General features: G+C 35.8%; 1 protein-coding gene across 2 annotated transcripts in view; it reads right to left on the bottom strand.

The window, feature by feature from the left end:
* Positions 1–12,968, bottom strand: part of SLC12A2 (solute carrier family 12 member 2) — a 103,260-nt gene that overhangs the window by 21,245 nt on the left and 69,047 nt on the right. For both annotated transcript variants that reach the window (XM_021939656.2, XM_021939657.2), the window contains exons 16-18: positions 10,277–10,388; positions 6,637–6,777; positions 175–281 (exon numbers count right to left, since the gene is read on the bottom strand). In XM_021939656.2, the coding sequence (XP_021795348.2) occupies positions 175–281; positions 6,637–6,777; positions 10,277–10,388 (360 nt within the window). The remainder of the gene's footprint in view (positions 1–174; positions 282–6,636; positions 6,778–10,276; positions 10,389–12,968) is intronic.

The raw sequence follows: 12,968 nt of genomic DNA, 5'->3' as shown, positions 1-12,968 counted from the left end.
ATCAATAAAAAATTAATAGATTATCAATTTAAAACTCAGATGATTTGTGTGATTCTTTTCGTTCTTATATTTCCATTAGAAGAGACGTGAGAAACAGGCTCCAAAAATTAGGGCAAGCTTTCAAAATTAACATTTTCTAAATGAACTACATTATTGAATTAAAAAGATACTTACTGAAATAAGTTTATATACATATCCACATCCCTCATATCTGCTTGCAACCAATCTTTCTTAAATCCAAGGACAAGTGTGTTTGGCTTCATACGACCAAGACCTGCAGCCTAAAATATAGGGTCAATATAACTTTACAGATATATTATTTTCAACAAAATATTTTCTGAAGTGATAAAACTGTCCTCCAAATTGACAGCTTCTATAGACACTCTTAGCAAAAATTCTTCAGCATTGCATATATGCATATTTACTTATAAATTATATATACTACTCCACTGATATTACTTATAAGTAAACATACACAAAAATATAATTTAAAAATAAAATACTTGAAAAGTTCTAAATGTACATTTTTGTACTTTTATGATCTACCAAAATTTTCGTATTTTTTCTAAGAGAAATAGATTATAATACAGTGGTATTGTCATTTATATATTTTGATAACACCATTAAAAACTACAAACAAAAGTCCAAATGAATGCAGTTCTGAATCACATCAATACTAAAATCTGAATTTGTTCTACCAATCATGCAAAAGTTTTTGCTGACATTCGGCTAATTTCCTTCCTCAGTTGTTCCATCAATTTTTCTTGCAACCTAATCAGGATTTGCAACTCAGTATGTTTAACAATAGGGAATCGGTTTTGGGGTCTCCCTTCAGCCCTTCCTGGATACCAAAATCTGCAAATGCTCAAGCCCCTTATATAAAATGGCATAGTATTTGCATATAACCTACACATATCCCTGCTTATTCTTTAAATCATCTCAAGATTACTCATAATAGCTAATACAATATAGTTATATTGTATTTTAAAATTTGTATTATTTTTATTGTTGTATTATTATTTTTTCAAATAATTTTAAGCCATGGTTGGTTGAATCTGTAGATGTAAACCTGCAGACACAGAGGGCCAAAGTATCCCCCAAAATCCACTCAATCTAAGATTTCTAAACACATCAGAAAATTCTGTTTCCAAGATTGTGTGCACACACGTTTTAGTATTTTATTGTAGAAAAAGAGGAATAAAAAAATTGTCATTTTAACCATTTTTTTTAAAATGTACAATTCAATAGTATTAATTATATTCACAATGTTATATAATCAACACTACTATCTACTTCTAAACATTTTTCATCACCCCAAACAGAAATTCTATAACCATCAAGTAATAATTACCCATCCCCTTCTCCCTCCAACCCTTGGTAATATCTACTTCTGTCTCTATGAATCTGCCTATTCTAGATATTGTATGAGTGAAATAACAGTATGCGTCCTTGGCATAATGTCTTCAAGGTTAATCCATGTTGTAGAACTTCGTTCCTTTTTATGGCTGAATAATATTTCATATAACATACACACAACACACATACATACACACACACACACCACATTTGTTTATCCATTCATCTGTTGGGAGACACTTTTATCTTTTGGCTATTGTGAACAACACCGCAATGAATATTTTTTTTTTTTTTTTTTGAGACGGAGTCTTGCTCTGTCACCCAGGCTGGAGTGCAGTGGCCAGATCTCAGAATGAATATTTTTTATCTGTCCCTTTTGTTGCTCATGCTTTTGGTGTCATATCTAAGAATTCACTAACAAATCCAACGCCATGAAGTCTTATTGCTATGTTTTCTTCTAAGAGTTTTATGGGTTTTGCTCTCATGATTCATGTCACTGATTAAATTTTTATATATAGTGTGAGGTCACATAGGATTATTTGTGACATACTTATATCATTTTTTTTTTTTTTTGAGATGGAGTCTCGCTCTGTCGCCCAGGCTGGAGTGCAATGGCCGGATCTCAGCTCACTGCAAGCTCCGCCTCCCGGGTTTACACCATTCTCCTGCCTCAGCCTCCTGAGCAGCTGGGACTACAGGCGCCCGCCACCTCGCCCGGCTAGTTTTTTTTGTATTTTTTAGTAGAGATGGGGTTTCACTGGGTTAGCCAGGATGGTCTCGATCTCCTGACCTCGTGATCCGCCCGCCTCGGCCTCCCAAAGTGCTGGGATTACAGGCTTGAGCCACCGCGCCCTGCCACTTACATCATTTTTTAAAAAAATTAATTCAAATATTTATCAAGTGTTGACCTACTTGGGATAATTAGGACAGAAGAAATATCCCTAACTCTGTAAAGCTTACATCTGTTTTCAAAGTGTTCCATCCATGTACAGACTTCTTTCAAGAAGTAAATTTTCCCCCCATTCAATACTGAAAGCACCTTTGACTTGAAGAGGCAGATAAAAATATTCATTTTAGTTTTTTAAAACTATCTTAACCACACAGCATATTTTTAATTGGGGGCGGGGAAGGAATTGGGGAGTAAAAGAAAACCAAGAATATCTTTAGGTTGACAGCTTTTTAAAGAACTAAGCCATAAGATAACCAGTACCTTCTTAATGGTACAAAATACTGTCAGGTCACTCACAGAAATTTGTTACAATCCTGTAATAATTAAAAGGTTTTATTTTTATAAAGTTAACAGTAACATCTTGCTGTACTCTGTGTACTTATATTTTCAATTTTGTTATTGCAATAACTTTCCCTTGAATGACTGAAACTTCATATATATCATTCTTATCCCTAAATCCTTTGCAAATTCCAATCAAAGTAGCTATTCAGTCAGAGGTAATGTTTTCAGTGTCCAAATAACAATATGTTTATCAATGGAGTAATTTACTACCGAAAATATGTCTTCTCCAGAACACACTTCTTTACTATGTGATAGGAAAGGAGTTCTTCATGGATTACATAATTGAAACTTATTTAGCAAAATGCAGTCATTTGAAGCTTATTACACTAGTTTCAAACATTCCCACTGTGTTATTTCTTCAAATCTTTAGCAATGTTTTCTGTTCATCTTAAGTCAAAATTTGCTGACAAAAAAAATGTATTTAGTTTTGCTATTTAAATATGAAGGTTTAAAACTGTGTTGATAATCAGGTGGCTATTGCCTTACAAAAAATTTAAAGGGACAAGGAAATTACAAACATACAAAACAAGAAAATTAGCAGTGCTAATGTCCTTTGCTTAAAGAGGTCTTTAAGCAAGCTATTTAGTGATAAGATTGTCTCTTCTTTAAAATAGTGAAGTCTTAGACTGGGCATGGATGCTCCCGTCTATAATCCAAGCACTGTGAAAGGCTGAGACAGGAGGATTGCTCAAGCTCAGAGTTCAAGACCAGGCTGAGCAACATGGTGAAACCTTATCTCTACAAAAACCAGTCAGGCATGGTAGTGCATGCCTATGGTCCCAGCTACTCAGGAGGCTGAGGTGGAAGGATCACTTGAGCCCAGGAGGTGGAGGCTGCAGTCAGCTATAGCTACTGCACTCCAGCCTGGGAGACAGAGTGAGATTCTGTCTCAAAAAAAAAAAAAGTTTTGTTGTGGAAGCTGGATACTTACATGCAGGTTTAATGATAAATAGATGCTTAAGATTATAATTAGTAACTAGAAAGATGAGGGGACAGAGAAAAATTGAGGGTAAGTCCAGTAAAACAAATAACATCTAAAAACAGCAGCTCTACAACTACACTAAAAGTCACTGTACAAACAAATTAATGTAAAAAATTCTTTTGACAAAGGTAATAAACAACTAAAAGACATTTGACACTCTGTGTAACACGATTCCCAACAGTAGAAGGAAAGAGAAATACTCTCAGCAGCAACTTACACTAAAAATTACAGTTACTAGTTCTATGGAGGCAACCGGCACCTATTTGTAATAATATTTCATACAGTTCCTCAGACAGCTCTGCTAGAAAGCCAGTCTCCTAAGTATCTTTCTCAAAACAATACTCTTCTATTTATCCTAAAACTTTGCCCCACACTGATATAGTTGTCATGGCCCACTGCAGTAAATATATTAGGCGGATGAGAGTAATTTGGAGGATGAATTCTAGCTCCTGCCAAATTTACAAAAGAATCATTTATACCACTGGGACTTCCTAGAGCAGTGATTCTTAAAGTATAGTCCCTCAACCAAATTAGCAGTATCACCTCAAATTCTCTTGGAAGTGCAAACGCTGGGCCCTCACCCCAGATCTGATTAATTGTGGGGTGGGGTCTAACGATCTGTGTTTTAACAAGTCTACTAGATGATTCTGACGCATGCTGAAGTTTAACAACCACTGCTCTAAAGAAAAATTTTCATTTATTTCCTTCCTAAAATGTATTGCTTCTATAAATTGGTTATCAGAATGTTCCTATAAATTATATGAAGGAAACAAGATTTACCCACTAGAAATAACCATATGACCCAGTGTAGCATTCTACCTGAAATATTTCAATATTTCACATACAAAAAGGAATAAGTATAAAGTAATAAACACTCATGTATCTACCACCCCATTAAGAAACATCAGAAACACAGTAAAGCCTCCAATGTTCTTCACGTTCTCGTTGCACTTTTACTACGTATTCTATCATTTAGGAATTCATACATATAAAATTTACTACTTTTAAAAATATTTAAATCTTCATATTGTTCCTATACTTTTTAAAACTTGCTATTTTTCCTAAGCACTGTTTCTGAGGTATATCCATGCTGATAGCTCCCCTTCACCACTGTATAGAATTCTACCATACATCTGTACTGTTTTCATTTCTGTGATTGCTGGTTGTTACTTCCAATTCTTTCTCACTATTACAAATGATGTTGCCATGAAGTTTCTTTTTCTTTTTTTTTGAGATGCGGTCTCGCTCTGTCACCCAGACTGGAATGCGCTGTCATGATCTTGGCTCACTGCAACCTCTGTCTTGGGAGTTCAAGAGATTCTCTTGCCTCAGCCTCCCAGGTAGCTGAGATTACAGGTGTGTGCCACCACAACTGACTAAGTTTTGTATTTTTAATAGAGACAGGGTTTCACCATGTTGGCCAGGCTGGTCTTGAACTGCTGACCTCAGGTGATCCACCTGTCTCGGCCTCCCAAAGTGCTGAGATTACAGGAGTGTGCCACTGCGCCCGGCCTGAAGTTTCATATAGCCTTCTTCACATGTGCAAAAGTTCCTGTGAGATGTACACCTAAGAACAGAGCGTCCTAGAATATTCAAACCCAATTTGCAGGACATTCTGCCAGGTTGCTTTCCGATTTTGGACAGCGTTGTTGTCCAATCTACATTACCACAGCATTTCAAAGATGTCCAGTTGCTCTATTTCAGGGGTGTCCAATCTTTTGGCTTCTCTGGGCCACACTGGAATAATTGTCTTGCGCCACACACAGAATACACTAACACTAATGATAGCTGAGGAGCTTAGAAAAAAAAAAATCACAAAAATAGCTCATAATATTTTAAGAAAATTTATGAATTTGGGTTAGGCCACATTCAAAGCCATCCTGGGCCACACGTAGTCCGCGGGTTGAACCAGCCTGCTCTATGCCACTTCTAACACTCTGTATTGGCAGACTTAATTTGGGGTCAGTCTAACGGATATGGAATAAGAGTATATTGTGCTTTTAATTTTTATTTCTGTCATTTAGTTTTCCTCTCTGTTCATATATTTTGCTGTTTTTTTTTTTTTGTTACTGACATAGTATTTCTGTCTGTATTCTGGACCATATCTTTTGTTGATTACATGTCAGGATCACTATCTTCCCGTGGTCTCTGCTTCCTTTTCTTATTTTCATGTTTTCTTTAGAATCTCAAAATTTTAAACTACAAAACTACTGCACTCAATTTTTGGTGCCTCACTCTTCCCTAGCTCAAGGTCATAAAATCGTTTTAGAATTTTTTTCTATAAACAAAACAAATTGGCCTTTTAAATTTAGGTGTTTAATCCATCTGGAGGTATGTTTTGTGTGGTTTTCATAAGGATCCAGTCTTTTTTTTCACGTAAATAAAGAATTATTCTGGCCCATGCTTTCAATAGCACCTCTGTCATGTATGTTAAGTTTCTGGTATTTTGTGGCATTCATCTAACTGTCTACTGCTATATTTTGTGCTGTTTCTTCTGTTTTGTGCCATTCATCTAACTGTCTATTACTATATTTAACACCACAATGTCTTAATTACTACAGTTTTTTGACAGGGCTTTCTTTCCTATCAAGCAAGCCTACCCTGTCCCTTCTTCCTGGATTGCCTTGGCTATTCTTAACCCTGTGCTTATCAAGTTCTAAGAAACACACAACAAAAAGAGATCAGAAGACAATACTCTGAGTCTCCCACCTCTACTTTAACAAAGTAGCTCCACAATTACACAGTTAACACAGAACAACACAATATTTCTACGGTCCCTTTAATTCTGAATTATACAAATCCTAGTAGTTTACTTTCAGTGTCTCATGCTCTACTGATTGAACTAGCCAGGCGATCCAAAGTAGTTTACTTTAATAAAGACATAAAAAAAAGATTTATCATTTGTATTAATATGAAGAACGAAATCTATGAAATCTAGAATTAAAAAGTTTTAAAAAGCTTATACAAATCTAAAATGTAGGCATTTGAAAAGCATTAACAAAGTTACCTGCATCAAATACTGTGCACCTTCTCTCAAGTCATCTGCATGTACTGGAGCGTAAAATGCCTTCATTTTGTTCTTAATAAGCCATCGCTGATATTTGGCTTGATCGATGGACATCTCTTTCATGGCTTGTCTTCGAGGACCCTTTGAATAAAAGTATTAATAATATATTTAATTAAAAAGTAAACTACTTCACATTTACATAAACCATTCATCCTGTTATACTGGCTTGAAACAGGTGACTAAATGTAGGGGCGGAAGAAGTATAATAACAGCATTTTATTTTCATGTAGTCTTTTTAATATGTAAGATTACAAAAAAGTAGAGTTGATGGAATAGCTAAGGCACAAGGACACCAGTAGAAAGAAGAAAAGAAACACAGACTTAAAAATAAATTAAGTTTCCATTCTAAGTAAATGAAAGAGGTTAGAAGCTATTGAAAATGAAGAGATTACACAGAGTAAAATAACCACCTTCTATTTTTCTACAGAAAGTTTCCCTAGCTTGATTTTCGTTACTCCCAAATGTCTGTGTTATTAATTCTAACTTGAGAATATCACTGAAAATCAAAGTGAGCTATATAATATTAATGCATTTTTCTTCAAAATTCTGTTAAAGGATGAAATAACAGGAGAAACTAAATGAGCTTTGTTAACTCATAACTCTATTTTGATCCTTGTAAGCGATACACAAAATGTTTTATACACAAATATATAAAACAAAAATCTAAAAATAAGCTTAACACACCCTAAATGTAAATAAGTAAAAATATAATTTACCTTTTGTAGTAGGGAAACTGTCTCATTTGTAAACGTCTTATGCTCAAGCCTTGATTTAGCTGATCAGCTCAGAGACAAACTAGAAAACTCCACAAGTCCCAAGTGGGGTCAGTGTCTCCAAGAATCCTTCCACCACCCTAGACACACATACACACACGCCCCTTGACTTTGCCACTGTATAAGCAGAACAACCAGCTGGGGATGAGACATGAGGTATATAACACACACTTCTAGAACCAAAGCAAGATGAAGAACAGAACTTGGGAGAGAAGCTAATTCAACAAATAGCCCTATTTCTTATGCAGCACAGGTAAGCCATCATCCAGTCTGTTCTTAATAACCACAATGCCAAAAAACTAAAAACTACTTTCGGATTAAAAAAGGTTCATCATTTTTAATAGTTCTCTTCTGGCTAAAACAAAAAAGAATTGGCAACTAAGTGTTTGAACTTAGAAATTCAGCATTCATTTTGCTCTTCTTACATACCAGAGATACTACTTCCCCCTGGAGATATTTATCACAATTTGCCTATTTTTTCCAACCCCCATTTTTTTTCTGTTAAGTAAATGTTCCCAAGTGTTCTTGGGACTTTATAAAACACACACACACACACACACACACACACACACACACACACACACACAAGTTCTGCAATACATGTGCAGAATGTGCAAGTTTGTTACATAGGTATATACATGCCATGGTGGTTTGCTGCACCCATCAACCTGTCATCTACATTAGGTATTTCCCCTAATGCTATCCCTCCCCGAGCACCCCCACCTCCCGACAGGTCCTGCTGTGTGATGTTCCCCTCCCTGTGTCCATGTGTTCTCATTGTTCAGCTCCCATTTATGAGTGAGAACATGCAGTATTTGGTTTCCTGTTCTTGAGTTAGTTTGCTGAAAATGATGGTTTCCAGCTTCATCCACGTCCCTGGCAAAGGACATGACATGAACTCATCCTTTTTTATGGCTGCACAGTATTCCATGGTGTATATGTGCTACATTTTCTTTATCCAGTTTATCACTAATGGGCATTTGGGTTGGTTCCAAGTCTTTGCTGTTGTCAACAATGCTGCAGTAAACATACGTGTGCATGTGTCTTAATAGTAGAATGATTTATAATCCTTTGGGTATATACCCAGTAATGGGATTCCTGGCTCAAATGGTATTTCTGGTTCTAGATCCTCAAGGAATCGCCATGCTGTCTTCCACAATGATTGAACTAATTTGAACTCCCACTAACAGTGTAAAAGCGTTCCTATTTCTCCACATCTTCTCCAGCATCTGTTGTTTCCTGACTTTTTAATGATCACCATTCTAACTGGCGTGAGATGGTATCTCATTGTGGTTTTGATTTGCATTTCTCTCTAATGAGATTTTTTTCATATGTTTGTTGGCCATATAAATGTCTTCTTTTGAAAAGTGTCTGTTCAGATAGATCCTTTGCCCACTTTTTGACGGGGTGGTTTTTTTCTTGTAAATTTGTTTAAGTTCCTTGTAGATTCTGGGTATTAGCCCTTTGTCAGTTGGGTAGATTGCAAAAATTTTCTTCCATTCTGTAGGCTGCTTGTTCACTCTGATGATAGTTTCTTTTGCTGTGCAGAAGCTCTTTACTTTAATAAGATCCCATTTATCAATTTTGGCTTTTGTTGCCGTTGCTTTTGGTGTTTTAGTCATGAAGTCTTTGCCCATGCCTGTGTCCTGAATGGTACTGACTAGGTTTTCTTCTAGGGTTTTTATGGTTTTAGGTCTTACGTTTAAGTCTTTAATCCATCTTAATTTTTGTATAAGGTATAAGGAAGGGGCCCAGTTTCAGACATATTAATGAGAAAAATAACAGTGAATTTTGACTCCCTAAGTATCAAAAAGCCAAACCACTCTATAAGGACAACACAGTTTGTTAAAATCTGCTCATAATGAATAAGAAAAACAATGAGAGCTCAAAATTCAATATCTGTTCCAAAATGCTACTTCGAGACCATTTAGGGGCAAAAAATTTGGAAAAAAACAACTACCTGAAAAAAAAAAAAAACAGGTTTGCTTGTCAAATTATTACCAATCTAGAAAGCCCTATAAATTACAAATTATATATAGCATAAAAAATTTTAGTATAAAAAAATTATTTCACACCTGTCAGAATGGCAATTATTAAGTCAAAAAAACAAAAAAACAAAAAAACCCCACAGATGCTGGTGAGGTTGCAGAGAAAAGAAAACACTTATACACTGTTGGTGGGAATGTAAATTATACTTCAGCCACTGTGGAAAACAGTTTGGCTTTCTCAAAGAGCTCAAAGCAGAACTATCATTTGACTCAGCAATCCCATTATTGGGCATATCTCCAAAGGAACATAAATTGTTTTACCATAAAGACACATTCATGTACATGTTCATCGCAGCACTATTCACAATAGCAAAGACATGGAATCACCCTAAATGCCCATCAATGGTAGACTGGATAAAGAAAATGTGGTACATATATACCATGGAATATTATGCAGCCATAAAAAAGAATGAGACCACTTCCTTTCCAGAAACATGGCTGCAGCTAGAAGCTATAATCCTAAGTAAACTAACACAGGAACACAAAACAAAATACCCCATGTTCACTCTTATAAATGGGAGTTAAACATTAAGTACATAAAGATACAAAGTACGGAAAAACAGACACTGGGGGCTACTGGGTGGGAGGAGGGTGAGGATCAAAAAATTACCTACAGGGTGCTATGCTTATTACCTGGGTGACAAAACAATCTGTACACCAAACCCCTGTGTTTAGCTATATAACAAACCTGCACATGTATCCCTGAACCTAAAATAAAACTTTAAAAAACTTGAAGAAGAAAACAAAATTGATACTTACCATATGTACATGGCCACAGATCATCAAACCAACATTTTTTGTGAAATCATGAACAAGATGAAGTAAAGCTGGACGTGAGTTTGGAGCACCTGTCATAACAAGACACTGTGGCCTAATTTAAGATGAAAAGACAAACAAAATTAGATAAATTTGTGTTTCTGGCAACAAGAACATGATTTTAAGTTGTTTCTCTAAGAAGCTTTCTGTATTCAACTGTCCTTAAGACGCAAGCCACAGGATTCTCAAAAATAGTATTTTTAACCTGGACTTCTTGGTACATGAGAAATGCAGAAACAAAGTCTTGGAACAAACATCATGCCAAATGTCCCTCTAAAATAACAGGTAATATTATACACCAAGATTCTGGTAGGTATTACAGAAAGAAATTATCATGCTAGTTAAAAAAACACGTAACAATTTTTCATTTTCTGAAGGTGATAAATACTCTATTAATAATTCTTTCACAGTTTGCGAAACTTCCTGCGAGCACAGCTTTGCCTTCAAATATGTAACAATTTTTCATTTTCTAAAGGTAATAAATATTCTATTAATAATTCTTTCACAGAGTTTGCAAAACTTCCTGCAAGCACAGCTTTGCCTTCATGTACAAAACAGGTCACTTTCCTTCTCAGCTTGATCACTTCATAATTACTACTACTTCGTGGTATCAGCCCTCTCTAATCTAGCTTAACATTAATCACTGTTGTCACGTAAGTAAAATCACCTATGATGAAAAAAAGATTTCTACTTGAACTAGAAATTTTAATTCTAGCTATCAATGATGAAAGCCAAAACTGAATTTAATTGCCTTTGCAAATGTGAGACAGTGGCATGCCTTTCATATATTTGTAACTCTTGATTTTCACTGACTAGAAATGGAAATCACTGATATTTAATGAAAAAAATATACAGGTCTCCATTTGGTAGGTCCAAACAGGTTGGCAAAAATTCTTTAAGACAAGGATTTATATAATCAAAATAAACTATAACAGAAAGTGAACTGCAGACTATCATTTCTGACTTAAACATTAACTTTTAGAGGAGCCCTTAAAATGAGCATGCAAACCTAAATAACGACTTTTCAAAAAATACCATCTTACTTAGAATTTTAGCAAATGAGCTGGTAAAGCAATTCTGTCTGGGAGAGTTGCTTTGAGGCAATCAAACATGAAATCATGCCCCAGGCTTTCTGAGCTTCAGCAAGTTACATAACTCCTTAGCCAGACAGCATATTTCCTAGTCTTCCTAGGAGCTACATGTGGCCCAATGACTAACTTATAGCCCATAAGTATGTTCCTATTTCCAGGAAGCTGCGCTGCCTCCATACATTCTTCCCCCTTTCCAGAAAGCTAGACTATGGATGCGGTGATGACTCTGACCACACGAACAAAAACAACTAGGGAATGACAGATTGATAAGGAATGCGGGTCCTGAGTGACCAAAGTATAGCAAATCTGCTTACCTGCCATGAACCATCTGTCTACTTCTGGACTACCGTGCGACACCAATGTCTCTCTTGTTTGAGCCACTGTATTTTTCAGTTTTTGTGTTACAGTAGTTTAACCCATACCCTAACTAACAGAATCTGTTGTTGTGAGAAATTAACTTGTAGCCCCTACCTCTACTAAATAAAAAAACACAAAGATATAATTTGGTACAGTTTTATCATACCAAAAATGGTACAGTACAAAGTTTATTAGGGATGACTTTGAGTAACAGCAGCAGAGTGCACATCTGCCTTGATTTTGTCTCCTTTCTCAAAGCTCTCCATGACATAGAGATTTTTTTTTAAGTCACAAACCACAAAAACATCTAGAGCACAAGTGCATTGAAATACTGAAAGCTAGAAAGCAACTGGAAGAAAAGTAAAGGATTTGACAAATCAGGAAAAACCAAAATCTGAAAAGCACATGAGAAAGCTATGAAACTACCTGATTTTACATCTAAAAATCACCAAAATGCCTAGGAGTTAGGAACAGTAGGTCCCTCTGGACATGGCAGAACAGTGTGTTAAAGAAAGTAAAAGTTTACACAAGAAATAACTAAATGGATCTAAATCATTTCCATCACTGTGACAGGTCACTGTCCCTGTCCCTTCCCAACCCTACTAAGCTGGGGCTTATTTGCTGGAGAGAGCCCCTGGTCTGGGAGTCACCAGCAACAGCTGGGGGCAGAAGTAAGCTACTTTTAATAGGAGAGTTTAAAGAACATGTATATACTGAACCCTGAAACCTTTAAGCTTCTTTCTCCACTTGGCTCCCAGAACGCTCTACCTACAAGCAGAAGATTAAAAGATCTTTTCTGGAAAATCTAATCAGATCAAAAAGAAAGCCTTTCTTTCCAGCAAAGCCACATTAATCTACATTAAGGACTTCAACTGACAAGCTCCACTCACCAATGCCGAACTTCCCTGGCCAAGTATTAGAGATACTTCATTTCAGACAAGGCTAAATTCCAAAACCCAAATTAAAGAAACAGTAAACAGTAAGTCTTCACAAGGTGAAGAAAACAAAAATCTTTCGGCAAGTTTGGTGAAGGTTAAGACGGTGATGAATATAGTTAAGTAAGAAGAAAAATTACTTTTGGGGAAACAAAAAAGCTATGTAGCAAAGAAAAAACAGTAATTTACTACATAGCTCAGCTGTTACAGCAGGTTTAAAAGTCTTAAAAATAGAAATACCAAATATGATAT

Source organism: Papio anubis, chromosome 5 (genome assembly GCF_008728515.1).
Source record: "Papio anubis isolate 15944 chromosome 5, Panubis1.0, whole genome shotgun sequence".
NCBI lineage: Eukaryota > Metazoa > Chordata > Mammalia > Primates > Cercopithecidae > Papio > Papio anubis.
The sequence above is the reverse complement of the archived record's forward strand: the minus strand, read 5'-3'. Positions and strand labels throughout refer to the sequence as shown.